This window comes from Pelophylax lessonae (assembly GCF_965119305.1).
Source record: "Pelophylax lessonae genome assembly, chromosome: 1".
NCBI lineage: Eukaryota > Metazoa > Chordata > Amphibia > Anura > Ranidae > Pelophylax > Pelophylax lessonae.
Genome location: NC_138768.1, coordinates 253986105 through 254006855, shown reverse-complemented (window position 1 = coordinate 254006855; position 20751 = coordinate 253986105). Strand labels below are relative to the sequence as shown.

Genomic DNA, 20751 nt, shown 5'->3' with positions numbered 1-20751 from the left:
CCCATGCTGGAGACACGAGGCTACGCCAATATGGCGGCCTCGTGTGCTCTGCAAGACAATGGCGGCGGCCTATTAGGATAGCGGCGGCTTAGCAGCGGCCTGCAGGATGCTGTATTCGGCCTAGCGGCCTGCGGGAGTGCATCGGCCCCCCAAACTTCACCCTGGATGGTGATCAGCCTGGCTGGCGGTACCGGACCCTGGCGGGCCACATGCGGTCCGTGGGCCGTCAGAAGGCAGCCTACCCTTGCTGGAGGAATGCGATCTGGACTGCAGTTATACATGCATAGACATCGCCCTGTGAACACCTCTGACAGGTAGGATACTTTATGCTACCACAGTAATATTCTAGTACTGCCACTGACTTCAGTCATCTTTACAGTTTTGAAATGACATTAGATTGTCAGCTCCCAAACCAAGCCTCCTGGTTTCTATACCGGAACCAGGCGGGCGCCAACTCCTGACAGAACCCCTCTCCACCGGGGTGGGAGGGCTGTCGACCAATACGGACGCCGTGACTCATGGTCATTGGCGTTTAAGCGAGACGTTTAACTCGCAGGGACAGTCCCCGTCCAGTTGGACTATGTCGCGGCCGACCCAGCGCGGAGCTATGGCCTGCACGCGCTCGTAGGCTGAACTGGGGTGACCACTGGATCTCAACATCCAGCCCGTCGCCCAGTTCCAGCTTTCTTGCTTGAAGATCTCACAGGAACACTGGAGAAAAAAGCTGTCTAAAAAATCTTTCTAAGAAAAAAATCCTGCCAGGACCGAAGATCCTAGCAAGGCATCTAGGTCCTTACTCCTAACTAGACAGAAAAAACTGATTTGCTGTAGCAGGAAGTGAGAGGATATACCCTCTGGGACTGACCCTAGGGTGTGGCCAGAACGTTTTCTTTCCTGTCTAGTCCTACTCCTGTAGAGGGCAGTATAACCCGAGTTGTTATTAATCAACGAGGACTACGTCTGTCAATGAGCGACAGAGAAAATGTGATTTATACATAAAACATTTTTACCTATTAAATGATACTAGGCAGTTAAAATAATCTGCAGGTATAGGAACAGCCCTGTAACACTGTTCTAAATGATATGACATGTGGCCTTGCTTGTGTAATGTGTACTACCTAGGTGCATTATGAGAACATGAGAGAAAGAGATTTTAAAGCAGCATTAAACCCAAAAAAGCATTGCAGCTTGCCAATCCTTAGATGTGGTGGCCTCATTAGCTTTATTTTTTTATGGAGTTTTTCCCTTTGTTTTCACCTGGTGATCTGGCGAGGAAGACACTTCCTGTATTAGAGTGCCTAAATTCTGGATGAAGGAGCATACCTTTGGATAGCAACACTGTCAGTCTGGGGGGAGGGCAGTGTTACATGCACTAGCAGATTTAGATACACTAACAAAGTCAAACTCCAGATTACACTTTTTAAGTAGTTATAGAAAAGAGTTTTGTTCCTTTTGGGATAAAGGTTTTGCATAAATAAACAAAGGATGATCACAGGAAGCACTTTTGTCAGTAGTAAATGGCTTGCCTCAGCCTTCTAACCACTACATCTGCAGGACAGCTTGTTCTGTTGAAAAACAGACTTACTGGTTAGATCATCAGGTGAAAATAAAACAAAGAAAGCCTAAAAAAGAAAACAAATGCAGCCACCACATCTAATACTTGGAAAGATGCAATATATTGAATTTTTGCTTTTTGGTTTAATATCACTTTAAAGAGAAGATGGAAACCAAACTAAAGCTGCCCATAGATGAGTCAGTTTTTTTGGTTAACCAGCAGTTTGAACAAAAAAAAAAAACTGACCCCATTCCTCCATCCACCCATTCGATGTGGATGGGTAAATCCTCCCCGCGGGATCATTGTATTCTGACAGCAAGACTTCCCCGTCATCACAATACACTGATCAGCATTGCAGCCTATAGCCTGCCACACTGCTTGAGTGGGGAAAATCCGACAGGGCAGTTGAACAGAAGTCGATTGACTTCTGTTCAACCACAAGGGCCTTACATGGATTAAATTCAGCTGGTCCTGCTGAACCGGCTGAAGTTTGATCAATGTATGGCCAGCTTAAGGACCCCAGGACCATGATTGGAATCTTCCATGGAAACTAAAAGCTTGAGCAACTGCTTACCCTGATTTGCAGATGTTGTGGTGACTGGAGAACGTCCTCGAGCCTGGCCTTGCTGGGTCACTGTGGTTGTAGTTGCAGTTACCAAGCGAGATGCTGGAGTATTGGAGAAAGTAACAGTTCTCCCCTCTGGCTTCTGACCATAAGGGACTGGCTGAAACAACCTATAGTATTGATCAAAAACATTTTTATACAGTAATTGTATACAATTCTTATCACTCTAATCTCTATTACAACTCTAACTAATACCGACACATATTAACTATTTACAAAAATAAGGTATATTTTCTCATTCTATGGAAGTCAGGTGATGTCACAGGATTTTGTATACTCTGGTGCTCATTTCTATGATACACTGTTTTTAGTGTTGGTAGACTGAACCTGGTAAAGTACATGCGTCCTAAGTAAATGAATGGGCTTTCATTGCTGTCCTCATTCTGAAGATGTTAATTGCCTGGATGTGGGATGTGTATTGCTTAAATACTTTCGCACAGACTTCGAACAAGTGATATTTCATCCTTCCCGATCCCTCTGTATGGCTTTACCATTGAGATCAACAGCACAACCATTGGTCTCTCCGCTCATGCCGGAAAGCTAGGTGTAATCCTAGACTCGACTCTGACCTCTCCTTCGGGCCCCACATACAACCACTGGCTAAATCTTGCCTCCTTAACCTCCACAACATTTCCAGAATTCGCCCCTTCCTAATGACACAAAACAATTAATTCACTCCTTGGTTTTATCCCACCTTGGGTACTGCAATTCCCTCCTCACTGGTCTACCATTACACAGACTATCCCTCCTTCAGTCTATTATGAATGCTGCTGCTAGACTTATACACCTTACTAACTGATCTGTGACTGCTGCCCCTCTCTGCCAATCTCTCCACTGGCTTCCACTAGTCCAACATATAAAATTTTAAATATCAATCACAACATACAAAGTCATCTACAACACTGCCCCCTGCTACATCACCAATCTCATCTGCAGATATCGCCCAAATTCTCCTCTCCGGTCCTCCCAAGAAATCTTGCTCTCTCCTACCATGCTTGCCTCCAGGACTTTTCCAGAACCTCTCTTTCCCTCTGGAATTCTCTACCCCAGTATGTCCGGTCAGCTCCTACCCTGTCTGCTTTTAGGTGATCCTTAAAAACGGATCACTTGAGTCAACTTCATCAGATTACCCCCTGCAGCTATTAACATTTGTACCACCTCCCACTCTCTTTAGATTGTAAACTTCACGAGTAGGGCCCTACTATTCCTTCTGTATTGAACTGTGTTGTAATTGTACTGTCCCTCGTTATATTGTAAAGCGCTGTGCAAACTATTGGTGCTATATAAATCCTGTATAATAATACGTTCGCACAGACTTCGAACAAGAATGCTGTAAATGGGTGCCATAAAAGTGTTGGAATCTTGCGCTCTAGGCTTGTTTCAAGTCAGTGACTAAGAAAGCATTGAAGAAAATTCTCAGAATGACAAACGGGGAACAAACATTTGCAGAAGGTGAAATCAACGTTGGGAACCTACATAACTGGCTCATATATAGTATGTTTTAGACCAGTGGTTCTCAACTCCTGTCTTCAGGACCCACTAACAGGCAAGGTTTGCAAGATAACTGAAATACATCACAGGTGATATATTTTGCTGCTCAGTGATTGCAGTATTCTAGTCTGCATATTCCCAAGGTAATACTTAAAATATGGTCTGTTAGTGGGTCCCGAGGACAGGAGTTGAGAGCCACCATTTTAGACTCATTCAGGAGAATAAAAAGAGTCTGAGCCAAATTTTGTATCAAAAGCAGTGCAGCTAATTCAGCATATACATTTTTATTTTCTAAACTGTGTGGGAAAAATGAAAACCAGAAGCTGACTGGTTGTTATGGGCAATGGGCACCAGTTGAAAGAAAAACTGACACTTTTTATTAATTCACCTATCTCTGTCTAGCTGCCGTAAGCAAATCGGACCATTTAGAAAAGGCACCAAGTAGAAGGAGAACTGCAGAATCAATATCAATAAATGCTGTTAGCTAAATTTCAGCATGGGACAACATGCACAGAATCTAGACATTCGCTGATTGCTCATATGCATTAAGACATTCTTCATGTATCACTGGGTATTACAAACACATACCGAGTTTCACAATATGATGCCCATTTGTGAAGGTCCTTAATGGGCAATTATAGCAAATGCAATTACATCTGTATTCTTAGTTTAAATGGTCTAAATCAGTGTTTCTCAACTCCGGTCCTCAGAGCACACTAACAGGCCAGGTTTACAAGAAAACTGAAATACATCACAGGTGATATTATTTGCTGCTCAGTGATTGCAGTATTCTAGTCTGCATCTCCCTAAGGCAATACTTAAAATCTGGCCTGTTAGCGTGCCCTGAGGACCAGAGTTAAGAAACAATGGCCTAAATACTCCCAACTGTTTAGCTTAAAAGTTCTCTTTCTTCTGGGAAAAGGAATCAATGTGAATTGCTATTTTAACTGGCATATCACTTTTAAAGGGTTAGTTCCCCTTTGCCAAAAAACAGCTGTGCAGGTAAAGGGCTCCTGTAGATAAAAAACAAACTCTGAAGATTTGAACAATCATGCCCTTGCTATAGGTTTAGTTAAAAGAAATGCATTGTTTTCTTCTTTTTAGAATTATACTGATTTAAGTGGATGCAGCTAACAGTCCGATGCTGCATCTTTACTTCGGCACCTCAAACACTGTGAACTGAGCGATCGAACACCTGGCTGTAAGTCAGATGCTCTCTGTTCTAACCCCCTGCTTTCTGAGAGGCTGAGCTGGGTGCCAGTCCAGGCATGTGGGTGGATCTCGACTCCATTGTTGCAATATTGCCCAAGCCTGGACCGGCTCTGTGACGTCAGCCGACAGCTTCAGCCTGCTGTCTGATGAAAATGGGTCACAGGAGCGCAGAATGAACTGCACTCCTGTAATCCACAGGAGAAGTACAGCCAAACAATCTTTGGCTGTACTTCTCCTTTAAGCTTTGACAAAAAAACCTGGAAGCTGATTGGTTGGCTGTACTTCTCCTTTAAATTTATGTACCTCCCAAAGCCTAGCTAAAAAACTCACAGAGATTGAACCCCCACTGCCTTTATGCTAGAATGTTGCTAGCACTCCCAAGCATTACTGCTCACCACCACCATCATAGAATCATGCTCTTTCTCTGATTCAAAACCCCTCACATGAGCTCTCTCTCCCTCGATGCAGTAGCTCTGAGCTTAGCGATGTTGCAACAGAGCAGATGGTGCATGCATGGCAGTTTGAGAGCTCACTCCAGTGATCAGGGCCGCTGATAAGCCAGTACAACTGGCCCTGTTGTACCGGGCTCTGCCCTTAGCTCAGCAGGGGGCCCGGGCAGCCACAGTGACAATCGGTCTGGTAGTCTTCGGGTAAAAGCTTGCACCAGTGGCAGAGCTCCCAGCATGTCCAAGTCCCGCCAGTCAAAAAGATTGGTTGCTGGGCCCATCTAGCAGCCCAGCAACCAATCAGGTGCATGGAGGCCCCGGCATGAGGAAGATGTAACTTTCTCCTCCTGAGCTGCTCCACCTCCACCTTTAGTGCTGTACTTCCCACTGACAACGGAAGGGCTGGGAGTCTGAGGAGACCTGCCATCTGGACCGGGACACTAAGTGAGCAGAGTTCCTGCCATAGCTGCACACAGAGGAGAGGTCACACATATCTATTCATGATATAGGGAGGACAGACTTCCCCAGAGCTATTTACACTGACTGCAACAACACCATCCACAGTACTTGCCTGCAGACTCTGGCTGTCTCCTGTAAATGCCTGCAGTCTCTGACTGTCTCCTGTATGATGCCTGCAGTCTCTGACTGTCTCCTGTATGATGACTGAGGTCTCTGTCTCCTGTATGATGTCTGCAGTCTCTGACTGTCTGCTGTATGATGCCTGCAGTCTCTGACTGTCTCCTGTATGATGCGTGAGGTCTCTGACTGTCTGCTGTATGATGCCTGCAGTCTCTGACTGTCTCCTGTATGATGCCTGCAGTCTCTGACAATGAACACAACGCATTAAAAACTTAGTAGAAAATGTAAATGGAAAGACAAGAAAAAGAAAAAGGAAGGAACACAACACACTACTAGAGTGTGAATTGTGCGGGGAAATGTGTATGAAAGTGTACATGTATCAAAAAATAAAAAAAAACAAAAAAATGATGACTAAAGGGTTAGCCTCTACATCACAGAGTGTATTTCTAAATCTTCATTCAACCCATAGGGAGAGAGCGTATGGAGTTTGTATATCCAAAAGGTTTCCCTCTTGCATAACAGGGAAAACCGCTCATTGTCTGTCAGAGTACCCTTGGGTATGGATTCAGTGGCAAAAACTGTCATGTCCTGTAGGTTCCCATTGTGGTGGGTGGAGAAGTGGCGGGGGAAACTATGGGGAACCTTTCCATCAGTGGTGGAGACCCCTTGTGCAATCTCCCTGCGATGTTCGCCAATCCGTGTACGAAGATGGCGAATGGTAAGGCCCACGTACAATAGGTTGCACGGACAACGCAGGACGTATATGACAAATTGTGTGGAACATGTGATAAACTGTTTAATAGAAAAGCAGTTACCAGAGGAGTCACAGAAGGAACTTTGACCATGGGGAATTGAACACGACAGGTCAGGCAATTCCTCTTTTTACATTGAAAGGCACCTACCCTATTGTCAAAATATGACCTGATGTCCATAACCCTCTCACGTGTGGGCTTGGTGAGTTTGCTTAGGGCAATGCAATTCTTAAGGGTGCGTGCCCTTCTATAGACTACCTGGGGGACTGCAGGTAGATGGGGCCCCAATCTAGGATCAGAACAAGGATGGGCCAGTGGTTCTTAATAATGCGGGCGATCTTATTAAAGTTATTATTGAAACTAGTAACAAACCTGGACTTGGGGACAACAGGACGTTGGGGGGAGCTGTTCTCAGTATCGTGAGTTGGAGACATGTCCATATCCATACAGGAATTGTATGCTGATAATAAAAGATCCTCTGGATAACCATTCTCACGAAACTTGGCCAGCATGAATTGTGCCTGGGCAACATAGTCTTCCTTGTGGGTGCAGTTCCTGTAGAGTCTCAGGAACTACCCCTTGGGGATGTTTTTCTTCCAAGAGGGGTGGTGGAAACTCCCAAAGTGTAAGTAGGAGTTGCCAGCCATCGGCTTGGAATGGTTAAGAGAAACTTTGGAGCCATCGGCATGTGTAAGCTCCAAATCCAAAAACACCAAGCAGACCGGGTCAATGACATGTGTGAAAGTCAAGCCCAGGTCATTGGCATTACAGTGGGAGACGAATGCCTGAAAGGTGTCTATGTCACTGTCCCAGATGACAAGCACGTCATCAATGTACCTCCCATAGTAAATGATGTGTTGTAAGAAGGGATTGTTTTGCCAAATATTAAATTCCTCCCAAATACCCACGGTGAGGTTAGAGTAACAGGGTGCAAAACTAGCTCCCATAGCCTCACAAAAAATATGGACTTTCGGGGGCACATGGTAGAATGAACCAAAGCGACTCACAATTGATAAAAAAATATTGGTTTGGTTTTTCCAATCATATATTTTTCATTTTTTCCTCAATGTTATTATTTGGATGATGGCACCTGTTGGGTAGTTAATTTCTTTTTCTATAGCTCCCATAGCTGTGCCCTTAATTTGCAGATAGAATTTATCTAGAAAAGTAAAATAGTTGTGTTCCAAACAATTCCTCTGTTAATGCTGATAACGTAAAAATACGTAAAAAACAGTCATAGGAACAAGGTCCCTCCGGATAGCAGCCATAACAGCCACCCAATCCGAGTGTCACCTTTCCACATCCAATCGCTTTGGTCTGCTCCAAAGTGATTTGCCTTTAGCGCCAGTTGATGTCTTTATGGCATTACAGGCCTCCACTCCACCTCTGGCTAGTTGTTTTCCATCCCTAGTGGTCCTGATTCTAGTGTTCCTTTTTAGGACTTCCCCCCCACCTATCCATCCGAAGGAAAAAGAAAACTACAAGAGGTAGACGTGGGGGTCGCCAACGAAGGGAGCAGGAACAAGAAAGAGAGAATAGACTCAAAGGAAGTGGCTGTTTGAATAATAGTAGGATTAAAATCTACAATTTGTCCTCCCACGTTCGGAGCGAGGCTGAGCATTCAAGGCCAATAAGTTCCACATTTTCAAAGATCTTAATAGGTTAATTCGGAATCTTACTGTACAGCGGCATTACATTCAGCCCACCAACATCGCCACCCAGCCCATGGGGCTTCCAGACAATACCTCCCTTTCGGATGCGAATCCTCCTGATGATACCCTAGATCCTGCATGCTTACAGGATCTTTGTGAGAAAGGCCACATCGACAGCCAACCCCTTGAGGCTTGGTTTGATCCACCTGTCATGCATACCTCCTTCCTTCCACTCTCTACATTCTATCCCTCTCAATCCAGAGGTCCCTTCCTTGAAGCCTACTATCAGGTTGTCTTTAAAGAACTCATTGCCATGTGTGATAGTCCTTGCACCCAGAGGCCTAATTTGTCATCGTCTGAGTTGGTTGCTTTGAAAGAATTTGAATCCAATTCCGACATCGTGATTAAGCAGGCAGGCCAGAACTGAGTTAGGCCCGAGACAGAGAGCAAGTGGCTGTGAGGCAGGCGGCGGCAGCAAGCAGAGGCAGCTGACTGTCGGTTTTTATACTGCACTGCACACTGACTGAACATAATTACTTTGGATGGCAATATGGCAAGGTGTGGTGATTGTACTAAGCTCTGCACATATTTACTACGGATGGCATGGCGTGGCTTGATAAATTATCACTTGACGACAAAACCTGCACTTTGTTTCAAGGCAGGGTCTGGGGAGGGGGCAGGGATGGGGCTAAAGGGGGCCCCGTCAAGGAGGTTGTATGGGCCCCCACGATTTCTATCAGCGGCCCTGCCTGTGATGGTGATGGCTTCATGAGGTACACAGATGACCTACACCTAGAGCAAGGGCATTATACAACTGCAGCAAGGCAGCACAGTTTATTTTTATTTACAAGTGCCCCTTACTTACATAGGCAGTTTTTTGGTAAAAGGTGAGCAAACTGTTTAGGAATACCTCAGGGCAATTTAGGAAATCTCACGGGACTGATTAGGAGGGATTTGGTAGGGCTTAGCCATGGAGCCATACCCCAGTAAGAAAGGAAACCTAAACCAAAAAAGGCAAAGGAGAGGCTTTTAGTAGTAATAAAAGTAGCAGTAAGCATCTCTACTCTTAGGCAACACTTTTAATTTAAAAGTTCACTGTTGTTTTTAAAAACAATGTACCATTTCAAATTAAAAAGAAAGATTAAGAAACCCCAGTCTGTTAATGTAATCATCACTATTCAAAGAAGGAAACCGTTTAGGCTATATATATTTAATTCAGACCATGAATACAGCATAAAAAACAAACTTTGATCGTTTTTGTGATAGTTGTTCTTTAAAGAGTGCTTTTTTTTATGCTGTCTGAAGGGGAAAAGAAGGATATGTTGTTTTTAACTGACAGCTGTTATCAGGAGCTCTTTTATCATCTATCAAACTGCTGCAAGAGTTTTAAAAGCTGCTCAAGAGTTATTGTAGATCATTTGTCAACCTTCAATCAAAGAGGACAAAGTAGTAAGATTATAAGAAACACTTAAAGCTCTGTCTGAAAAACAAGCCTTGGGCCACCACAGGGAAAGGAGAGATTGCATCTTACAGAAGACAAAAAGCTAATGATTATTCATAAGCTCATCACTGTGCATGGAGATAGCACAAAAACATCATAAGAGAAGCAAGCAAACAAGTTTGGTTTATTTTACAGCTGTTATTGATGATATAATGCAATTACTGCATTATGCAATGGCAACAGATTTCTTTTAAAGAAAGCTTTATTCTTATCCTTCTAGCACAATCAGTGTTATCAAAAATGTCCACATTCATTTTTTAAACCCTATTTTGTCTCAAACTATTTGTCTTTCATCTGACATATATAAACTTCATCATCTCCACTAAATAATGTATTTTGAAAAAGTTACGAACAGGTCAAAAAGCATACACATAATTTAGTCTTGTTAGATAGTTTTTAGGAACACTTCATTTTAAAGCGTTATTAAACCCAAAAGCAAACATTTATTATATTGCAGCTTACCGATTCTTAGACATGATGGCTGCATTTGTTTTCTTTTTTAGGCTTCCTTTTGTAATCCTGCCAGTAAGCCCCCGTTCACACTAAGGCGACCTGTGAGGCGACCTGGTCGCCTCACAGGTCGCCGCAGGTCACCTCCAATAGGGAAGCTGCGGACCCGTTCTAATAGGAGCGACACAAGTCGCTCCGACTTAGAAAAAGGGTCCGGAGCTTCTTTGGGGCGACCAGGAGGCGACCGCCATAGACTTCAATGTTATGAAGTCCGTGGCGGCCGCTCCGAGGTCGCGGCGCGCTGCTCGCACCGCGATCTCAGAGGTCCCCCCGGGAAGTAGCGTCGCGGTAGTGTGAACCGGCGCTAAGACTGTTTTTTTTCAACAGAACATGCTTTCCTACAAATGTAGCAGTTTAGAGTGTTGAGACAAACTATTTACCATTGACAGGGGGACTGACAATGATCAGCTTTAATTTATGTAAAACCTTTATCTCAAAAGAAAAGAAAAAAACAGCTGGAACTACTTGTGTAACTGCAGTATCAGTTGGAGTCTAGCTTCAATTTGTTAATATAGCTCAATCTACTAGTACATCTAACACTCCTTTACCCCCAGACTGACAATGCTACTGTCTGCTGTGCCCCTCTGCTTCCTCCAGACTGGGGGCACCCTAATAAAGGAGGTGTGTTACTAGCCAGATTAAAAGGTGAAAATAGGCACCAGACCCCCAGTGGTCATCACACTCTATCAGGTCTTATCGGGAGACCCCACAGATCCAGCGGCTATTGCCAGCGAATTTGCTTCCTTTTATAGAGAAGTATATACCTCTAAAGTGAACTTTGCCCCTCAAGAACTGTCACAATTATTGGACTCTGTCAACTTTCCCACATTGACACCTGAGCAGATAGCTATGTTGGAAACTCCTATCTCCGTTGACGACATTGTTCAAAGGCCAAGGCCCCGGGCTCCGACGGGTTGCCAATGGAATTCTTTGCTCAGTTCTCCGGTATTCTGGCGCCCATACTGTTGGTGGTGTAGAAACATTATGTTTGAGGCGGCTGTCCTGCCATGAGCGAAGCACTGATAGTGTTAATACCCAAACTGGGGAAAGATCCTCACTATGCTGAATCCTACAGACCCATATCATTGCTCCAAACTGACATTACAATATTAGCCAAAATTCTAGCTTTAAGACTCAATAAAATAGTTTTGTCAATCATACATTTAGACCAAACAGGCTTTATGCCAACCAAAAACGTGGCCTTTAACACGAGACGACAGTTTATGACTGTTTATGAATATTCAGGCCTCTCATGACCAGGTAGGTTCTAGGGTAATTGTGACTCTAGACGCTGCCATGGCATTTGACTCGGTAGAGTGGCGATATCTTTGGCAGTGCCTCTGGAGGTTTGGCTTTGGACCCAATTTTATTACGTGGCTAACGATCCTATATTACCGGCGACCAGGCTAGGGTGGTAGCCGATGGTTTGACTTCTCATAGCTGTACAACCCTTGGCGATAGCTTTAAGTCGTCACCCTGGCATACACGGACTGAGATCTGGAAGTCTCAAGGAAAAAATAGGACTTTATGCTAATGACATGATTCTGTATTTAGCAGACTCTGGCCCTTCCCTGCTGACAGCTCTACAGACTATAAAAATTTTTGGTAAATTCTCAGGTCTCAAAATAAATTTGGACAAATCTCAGATTCTCCCTCTGGACGTGTCCCCCCCCCCCCCTCGGCAGAACAGGCTGCACGATCATTGACTAGAGTTGCTACCTTTAAGCATCTTGGGGTGCATCGCGATACCTAGCTGACTATATCTCCCTTAACACTGAACCATTATAAGAATTAATTAAAACTAAAACGCAAACTTGGGTGAAATTACCCCTATGGGTTATGGGTAGAGTGGGGCTAATTAAAATGATTCTTTTACCCAAGATCCTCTACACGCTGTGGCACTCCCCCACTTATATCCATTACAGGTATTTTATGATCTTAGATAGATTGCTAAAGACCTTCATGTGGGGTGCGAGCAGGCATAAGCTAGCCTGGAGGCACACACAGAAGCCTACAAACTTAGGCGGCCTGGCCGTACCAGATTTGGGGGCTTATTACATTGCGGCCCAATTGTCACATTTTTACCACATTGACAAACACAATTGAATTATATATTTGTCGCTGGTATGCCACTTGACAGAAGCATCGATCCCACACCCGTTTTGTGACATATTGCGTAGAGTGGGTGGTTCCCCAGCAACTTCACATCGCAATAGTCTTATAGCCCACCATAGGAGGATTTGGGACCTTGCAGTCTCTAAAACAGACAGTCCTGGGATGCATTCCATAACTTCCCTTTGGTATAATAGACACCTACTGGAACTTCTCCAGATCCCTGACCCGGGGATATGGATAGCTAATAGAATATATCTGCTGTCCCACGTATTGTTAAACGGTACTATCAAAACGTTTGATCAACTTAAAAAGGAATTTAATCTCCCGAACCACATGTTTTTCTGTTACCTTCAGGTTAGGCATGTACTTCGTTCACAATTTGCCAATCACTACCCCACACTGTCTTCCATTGATGTTCTGGAGGTGGTTAGGAGGCAAGACCCACATAAACGTATCCCCATAATATATGACACGTTAAATAATACAGCAATGTCCCAACTGGCATACAGTGTCGAGGCCTTCTGGATGGGGGAAACTGGAGAGCTGGACAATACAAAGTGGAGTGATGCCCTGGAGATCTGTAAATTGGTATCACTGAAACTTTCAGATAGACTTACGCAAGTGTATATTACTCATAGAGCATATCTTACCCCTGATAGAATGGCCAGGTTTGACCCCTCCCGTGATCCTACCTGCCCCAGATGTCTGCTATCCATTGGCACTTTTGGACACCTTATCTGGCATTGCCCCCGCATCCGCGGTTTCTGGGCTCAAGTGGTTCAGTTTCTTCATGACCAGATGGGTTCTCTGGTGTCGATGGATCCCAAGATATGCCTCTTAGGGATATTCCCAATGAAGACATAGACAAATACACAGTCAGTTTTTTACATGAATCTCTGTTCAGTGCTAGGAAAATTATAGCTCGTACATGGATTAAGTCATCCCCTCCCACCCTTGCAACTTGGATCGCAGACATTAACGACACTCTACCTTACAAAAAGGTAATATATTTCAACAGAGGCTGTCTGCAAAGGTATAACAAAGTTTTGGGACAGATGGCTTCAGGCCTTCGGCGACATGCACATCTTAGATATAATGTATGGCTGCTGGGCTTGCTTGTCGTTGACCTTACGGATTATCTCACTCATCTCACAATTGCACAGGATGATGATGCTTACTTATATTCCAATTTCTTATAAGTACTCAGAATTTCATTCTCAAGCTTACAGTATTTCTTTGTATTATCAGTGTTTCTTTTAATGCACATTACTCAAAAAACATTTGTTTCAGATCAAAAAAAAAAAACAAAAAGGTGAAAATAGGAGGAAAAAGCCTAAAAAAAAAGAAAACTAATTAAACCAGCAAATCTAATGATTGGTAAGCTGGGATATATTACACTGTTGGTTTTGGGTTTAATACTGCTTTAAAGCGATTGTAAAAGGTATTTTTTTTTAAATAACAAACATCTCTATACTTGCCTGCTCTGTGCAAGGGAAATGCACAGAGCGGCTGCAAACTTCCTCTTCTCGGTTCCCCAGTCGCTGCTCCTGGCCCCTCCTCTCTCTCTCTCTCCAGTGACCCCAGAAGCCCCTTCCCATGGGGGCACTCGTGCATGCTTGCTCCCAAGCACCTGCTGCTGCATCCATGGACAAAGACACTATGACTCAGCCTCCGATTCCTCGTCATTAGCTTTGACTGACAGCACTGGGAGCCAATGAGGGAAGAGAAGAGCTGAACATGTGCAAAGCGCTGGATTGAATGTGGGCTCAGGTAGGAAAAAGAGGAGGGGGTGAGGGAGGATGCTGAAGCCTAAACAACATTTCTGCAGGAATGCATTAAGGTAAAAAATGTTTAGAACCACTTTAACCGGTTGCCGACCACACACCGCCTTTATACAGCGGCAGTGTGGCTCTCCCAGGCAAACCGATGTAGGGGTACGTCGGTCGTGCGCCTGCAGCTAGAGGGCGAGTGCGCGCAGCGGGAGCCACGCTCCCGCCCCTGCTCATCAGCAGGGAAGCTGATGCACTGGGCAGGCGGCTCCGATTGCTGCCTGACACCCGCGATCGTTGAGAGAGAACGGTCAGCTGTTGTAAACACAGCTGACCGTTCTTCTCCCTGGAATGATCACAGAGCCCCTGTGATCCTTCTATATAGGATCACAGGTCTCTATGGTCATTCCATAAGCCACGCCTCCCCCCACAGTTCGAAAAACGCCCCTAGGTACACATTTAACCCCTTGATCACCCACACTGTTAACCCCTTCCCTGCCAGTGTCATTATTACAGTAACAGCGCATATTTTTAAGCACTGATTGCTGTAGTAATGTCACTGGTCCCCCCAAAAGTGTCAAAAATGTCAGTCAGGGGTCCGATCTGTCCGCCGCAATGTCGCAGTCCCGCAAAAAATCGCAGATCGCCGCCATTACTAGTAAAAAATAAAAAAAGCAATAAAAATGACATAAATATTTCCCGTAGTTAGTAGACGCAATAACTTTTGCGCAAACCAATTAAAATACGCTTATTGGGGTTTTTTTTTTACCAAAAATACATAGCAGAAAACAACTTGGCCTAAAATGTTTAAAAATTTTGATTTTTTAATTTTTTATTTTTTTTTTGTTGGAATGTTGTGTAGCAGAATGTGAAAAACTGAATTTTTGTAAAATCTTACCTGTAAAATTCCTTTCTCTGAGTCCTCCGACAGTCGCCGCCTCTTCATATTCGTCACAATGGGGTTATTGACCTTTGCTCCGTAGGAGTAGCTAGGCAACAGAATATGTTAATATCAAAGCTTTTAGCATACCCCACCCCTAGGGGGTGGTCCCCTCAGTCAATACCCTCCTGCTTCCTGCATTCCTACCTCAGTTTCAGTAGTATAGCAGTAGAGTACATAAACAAACCCCAAAAGAGGGGCGGGGGCAGCGACTGTCGGAGGACTCAGAGAAAGGAATTTTACAGGTAAGATTTTACAAAAATTCCGTTTTCTCTTACGTCCTCCGACAGTCGCCGCCTCTTCATATTCGTCACAATGGGGACGTCCCAAAGCAGTGTAGACATGAGGGGTGGGAAAACAGCAGCCGCGCCTAAAGCAACGTAACAACCACATCAGAGAAAGGAACCTTACCAAAGGAAGGAAACCAACTGGGCAACATGAAAAAAACTTGCTCAACAGGAGCAACAACCCAGGAAAACAAATAACCTAGGGATAAAAACATCCCAACAGCCAAGGGTCCAAGAAAAAAACAAGGAACCCTAAGGCACAGCCGCACAAAGAACCTTGTGGCCAAAGGAAGCATCTGCCGATGCCTGAACATCCACTTTGTAGAACTTGGAGAAGGTGTGAACGGACGACCAAGTCGCCGCCTTACACACCTGAGCCACAGAAGCCCGATGATGACAGGCCCAAGACGTACTCCGAGATCTTGTAGAGTGCGCCTTCACAGGCATGGGGGGAACTTTCCCCTTCAAAGCATAGGCCTGTTCAATGACCTGCCTGATCCATTTGGCGATGGTAGAAGCCGACGCCGCCATGCCCTTCCGAGGCCCCTCGGGAAGAACAAATAGAGAATCCGTCTTGCGAAAGGATTCAGTCGAAGACAGGTAAACCCTGATCGCCCGAACAACATCCAAGGAATGCAAAGCCACTTCCTTCAGATGTTTAGGCTTTGCGCAAAGCGAAGGCAAGACAATGTCCTCATTGAGGTGAAACTCCGAAATCCTTTTTGGAAGGAAAGACGGGTTAGGTCGCAAGACCACCTTATCCAAGTGAACCACCAAATACGGAGATCTGCAGGACAAAGCAGCCAGCTCCGACACTCTACGAGCCGAGGTGATTGCCACCAAAAAGGCGACCTTCTTGGACAACATAGACAATGAGATCTCCCTGATTTTTTCAAAGGGAGCATGTTGCAACACGGACAGAACAAGATTCAAGTCCCATGGAGGCAAAGGCTCCCTCCTAGGAGGGACCAGATGCCGCACCCCTTGAACAAAAGTGCCAACCAAAGAATTAGACGCCACAGGGCATTGAAAAAGCACGGCCAGAGCAGAAATCTGACCCTTAATCGTGGCCAACGCCAAACGCTGGTCCACGCCCGTTTGAAGAAAAGCCAACACCCTTGATACCGAGTATGAGCGAGGGGAATACCCCCTGGACTCACACCAAGCAAAATAGGCCTTCCAAGTACGGTAGTAAACCTTCCCTGAAGAGGACTTTCTAGCCTTGATCAAAGTGTGAATGACCTCAGGGGAGAGACCCCTATCCTTCAGGATCTGGGTTTCAACAGCCAGGCCGTTAAAGCCAGCGACTGTAAAGCAGGATGGAATATCGGCCCTTGAGACAGGAGATCTTCTCGAAGAGGCAGATGCCACGGAGCGCCGACCGCCAGATTCACGAGGTCTGCGTACCAAGACCGGCGAGGCCAGTCTGGTGCCACCAGAATCACCGTCTTCGGTTCCGAGGCCAACCTGCGAAGGAACCTGGACAGTAGCTGAATCGGTGGAAAGGCATACATCAGAGGATACTGATGCCAGGGTGCCACTAACGCGTCTGAGGCGTCTGCCCGAGGATCGCACGTCCTTGCCACGAACCTTCCCACCTTGTTGTTCAGACGAGATGCGAACAGGTCCACATCTGGGGACCCCCACTTCCCGCACAACATCAGAAAGACATCCGGGTAAAGGGACCATTCTCCCTGGTCCAGGGTCTGGTGGCTCAGATAATCCGCCTGCCAGTTCTCCACCCCCGGAATGTGAACAGCAGATATCGCCGGGACGTGCGTCTCGGCCCAAGATAGAATGTCGGCTACTTCCCGAGCCGCTCGGGCACTCCTGGTGGTTGATGTAGGCCACCCCTGTGGCATTGTCCGTCTGCACCCGAACCGGACGGCCCTGCAGCCTGTCCGACCAACGCCGAAGGCAGAGATTTATTGCTCGCAATTCCAGAATGTTGATCGGAAGGGAGGACTCCTCCTCCGACCAAGTTTTCTGGGCAGAAAAAACGCCCAGAACACCACCGCAGCCCGACAAGCTGGCATCCGTGGTGATCACTGTCCACGAGCAAGGGCGAAAGGACTTGCCCCCCGACACCGCCGGGGACTGGAGCCACCACAGAAGGTCCCTTCTGGCGCGATGACTCAATGAAATCTGGAGATCCATCCCACCTGGTCAGAATCTGCCTTTGGAGACCCCGCATGTGAAATTGGGCAAAGGGTATCGCCTCGAAAGCCGAGACCATCAGCCCCAGACACCTCATGCACGTCCGGAGGGACGAGTACTGAACATCCCTGAGGGACCCGACTTCGTCCTGAAGCTTCCGGAGCTTGTCTTCCGGCAGGAAGACCTTCGCCTGAACAGAGTCCAGGATCATTCCCAGGTAGGGAAGACGAACCGTCTACTTTGGAAAATTTATCGTCCAACCGAACTCCTGCAGAGTCTGCATCGTGATGGACAGGTCGTTCACCAGGCCCTGACTGGTCGCAGACCGAACCAGAATGTCGTCCAGATACCCTAGGACCGAAATGCCCTGGGCTCTCAACAAAGCCAGAACCGGCGCAAGCACCTTGGTGAAAACCCGCGGAGCCGAAGAGAGACCAAAGGGTAACGCCACGAATTGGTAGTGATCCTCCGCAATGGCGAATCGAAGGTACTGCTGGTGACCCTCGAAAATGGGAATGTGAAGGTACGCATCCTTCAAGTCGATGGAGGCCATGAATTCCCCCGTAACCAGGGCAGCCACCACCGAGCGCAGGGATTCCATGCGGAACTTGCGAACCCACACAAAGCGGTTCAGAGCTTTCAAGTCCAGAACCGGACGTACCTTGCCCTCCTTTCTGGGCACAGTGAACAGATTTGAATAGAACCCCCGAAATCTGTCCCGATGAGGCACCGGAATCACCACTCCCTGAGCCCGCAGGTCCCGCACCGCCAGGTGCAGATCCCGCAAGCGCTCCGGAGACAGCTGAAGATTTGAGGGAAAAAATCTGCCCGCCGGCCGAGAGAGAAACTCGATCTTGTATCCAGATCGAACGATTTCCTGAAACCACCTGTCCCGAACGCGGGCCAGCCAGGGTTGAAGAAAACCGAGCAAACGTCCCCCCACCCCAGAACTGGGTGAGGGCGCCCCTTCAGGCCGTATTGTTATGGGCAGCGGACCCGGACTGGCCGGACTTCTGCTTACCTGCCCACGGCTTTTTCTGGGAGCCTTGTCCCTTGAAGGGCTTACCCTTATAGTGCGACCGAAAGGCACGAAAGGACCCCTGAGAGGGTCTAAACGAAGTATTCTTCTTACCGCGAACAAACTTAGACTTGTGAGTCAGGGGCAAAAGAGTACTCTTACCCCCAGAAACACCCTTAATCAGAGTATCCAAAGATTCGCCAAAAAGGCGAGACCCCGCGTAAGGCAAATTAGCCAAAGTCTTGCGAGAAGATTGGTCAACAGACCAACATTTCAGCCAGATCAGGCGACGGTTCAACACCGCCACACTCTGCAGGCGCGCAGCCAAAGGGACCATATCTAAGTCCGCATCACACAAGTAAATGACACCCTGATGAATCTGATCCACCATAGCCAATGTTGACGGCGAAGCAGAGTCAGTCACCAGGGTGCGCCTGAGCACCTGCGTCCAATCCGCAATAGCCTGGGCTGCCATAATGGAAGCAAAAATAGGCTTCAGCATAGAGCCAGCAACCGTATAAGCATGACGGGCCAGAGATTCCAACCTCCTGTCCGTCGGGTCCCGGAAAACCGGGGTATCCTCAGCAGGGATCGCAGTTGATTTATTCAAAATCGCCACCGCGTGATCCACCTGAGGCGGCACACACCAACGCCCATCAGTAGCTGGTGTTAAAGGATAACGCAGCTTGAACCTACTTGGCACAGCAAAAGGCTTCTTTATTTTGCGCCATTGCTCCTCAACAGCGCGCTGAAATTTCGTAGAGCAAGGAAAAACCTGCAACGTTTTGCGCTTTCTCTGCGTCCCATAAGAGGACATCAAAGCAGGAGGACATGGTTCATCCTCCAAATGCAGCGTTTTCTTGATAGAAGCAACCAACTCATCCATGAGTGCAAGCTCTTCAGACGAGCCAGGGGGAGAATTATCAACCCCTTCCACCTCAGCCTCCCCTTCAGACCCCGCAAGGTCTAGAGATGAACGGGACCCTGAGAAGGGCACTCCAGCCATAGCATCCCCATCGCCCTCTGAATCAGAGGAAATGGACACTCTGGGCCTTTTTGTGGATCGATCAGCCACCAGCATCTGCACCTGAGCAGCAAGGTTAGCCACAATAGTAGCCAGATCAGCCCCCTCGGGGGAAGCAGCAGCCCCTTGGCCCCCTACCAAGGAGGGAGGAAACTTGCTTTCCTGAGAATCCATGCCCCAGTAACTTAGGAAAAAAAGGAGTACTGCCCCTTTAAGGTCGCGGCGATCGTAGCCCACCGCACTCACAAAATACACTGACCCCCACAGGGATAGGAATACAAGGCAAGGAATACAGGAATATGGGAAGGTAAAACCTGGAGGGATCACACAGGCTGCTGCACCGATCGCTGTCCCAGAGGAAAAGGAAGTGATGCAAGACTGACCGCCCTTATGAAGCCTATGTAAAGGCTACACAAACATGGCCGCTGGCTGAGGCTCCATAGGCATATACAGAAAACAGTGCTGACATGAGGCCGGATCGATCGCCGCCAAAATGGCGGCGCTTGGCGCCAAAAACGCTGCTCTGTCCACACAGGACCGGCCACCATAGCTAGCTGTAAAGAAATGGTGGACCACAGCAGCGGTCGCCGCACAGTATGCTCCAAAAACACTGCACAAGCATGTCACACATAGCATACAGCATGTCTCACAGAACTCTCAGCCTGTTACACAGAGCAGAGCAGGAGAGCCCCCCCCTCTTCAGCCCACAGAAAGGCAGCTAGTACTGACAGGGAGCTCAAAGATTTTTCACAGACATGCAGGGTCCCACAGTCCCAGACTGACACCCAAAACAGACAGGTCCCCACACAGAATACACTTACCATCCGGATGGCGTGGGGAACCCGCACAAGCGATCAAACCGCTGTACTAGGGACAGGGAGACTCGCAGCCAGGACGCAGTGGAACTGCGGTGCGAAACCGCAAATGGCGTCCGGTGAGGTAGCCACCTCACCGCAGCATCCCTGCAGCGAACAGGGATGGGTCGTTCACAAATGCCAGGGAAACCTGAGCTGAACGCTCGATGGCAGGTTGGGAAGCCACTGGCCCTGAACCCCGGGTACCCAGGGAGGCCAGCCCGAGACCCAGCTCCGCATGATCATCTTCATCCGAAGAACTAA

The 20751-nt window shown here is 46.9% G+C and overlaps 1 protein-coding gene across 7 annotated transcripts in view; it reads right to left on the bottom strand.

Moving 5' to 3' along the window:
- The window catches only part of LOC309562087 (E1A-binding protein p400-like), a 512144-nt gene that overhangs the window by 217207 nt on the left and 274186 nt on the right, over positions 1-20751 (bottom strand). For all 7 annotated transcript variants that reach the window (XM_082266206.1, XM_082266208.1, XM_082266207.1 and 4 more), the window contains one exon: positions 2130-2290. In XM_082266206.1, coding sequence (XP_082122332.1) covers positions 2130-2290 — 161 coding nt within the window. The remainder of the gene's footprint in view (positions 1-2129; positions 2291-20751) is intronic.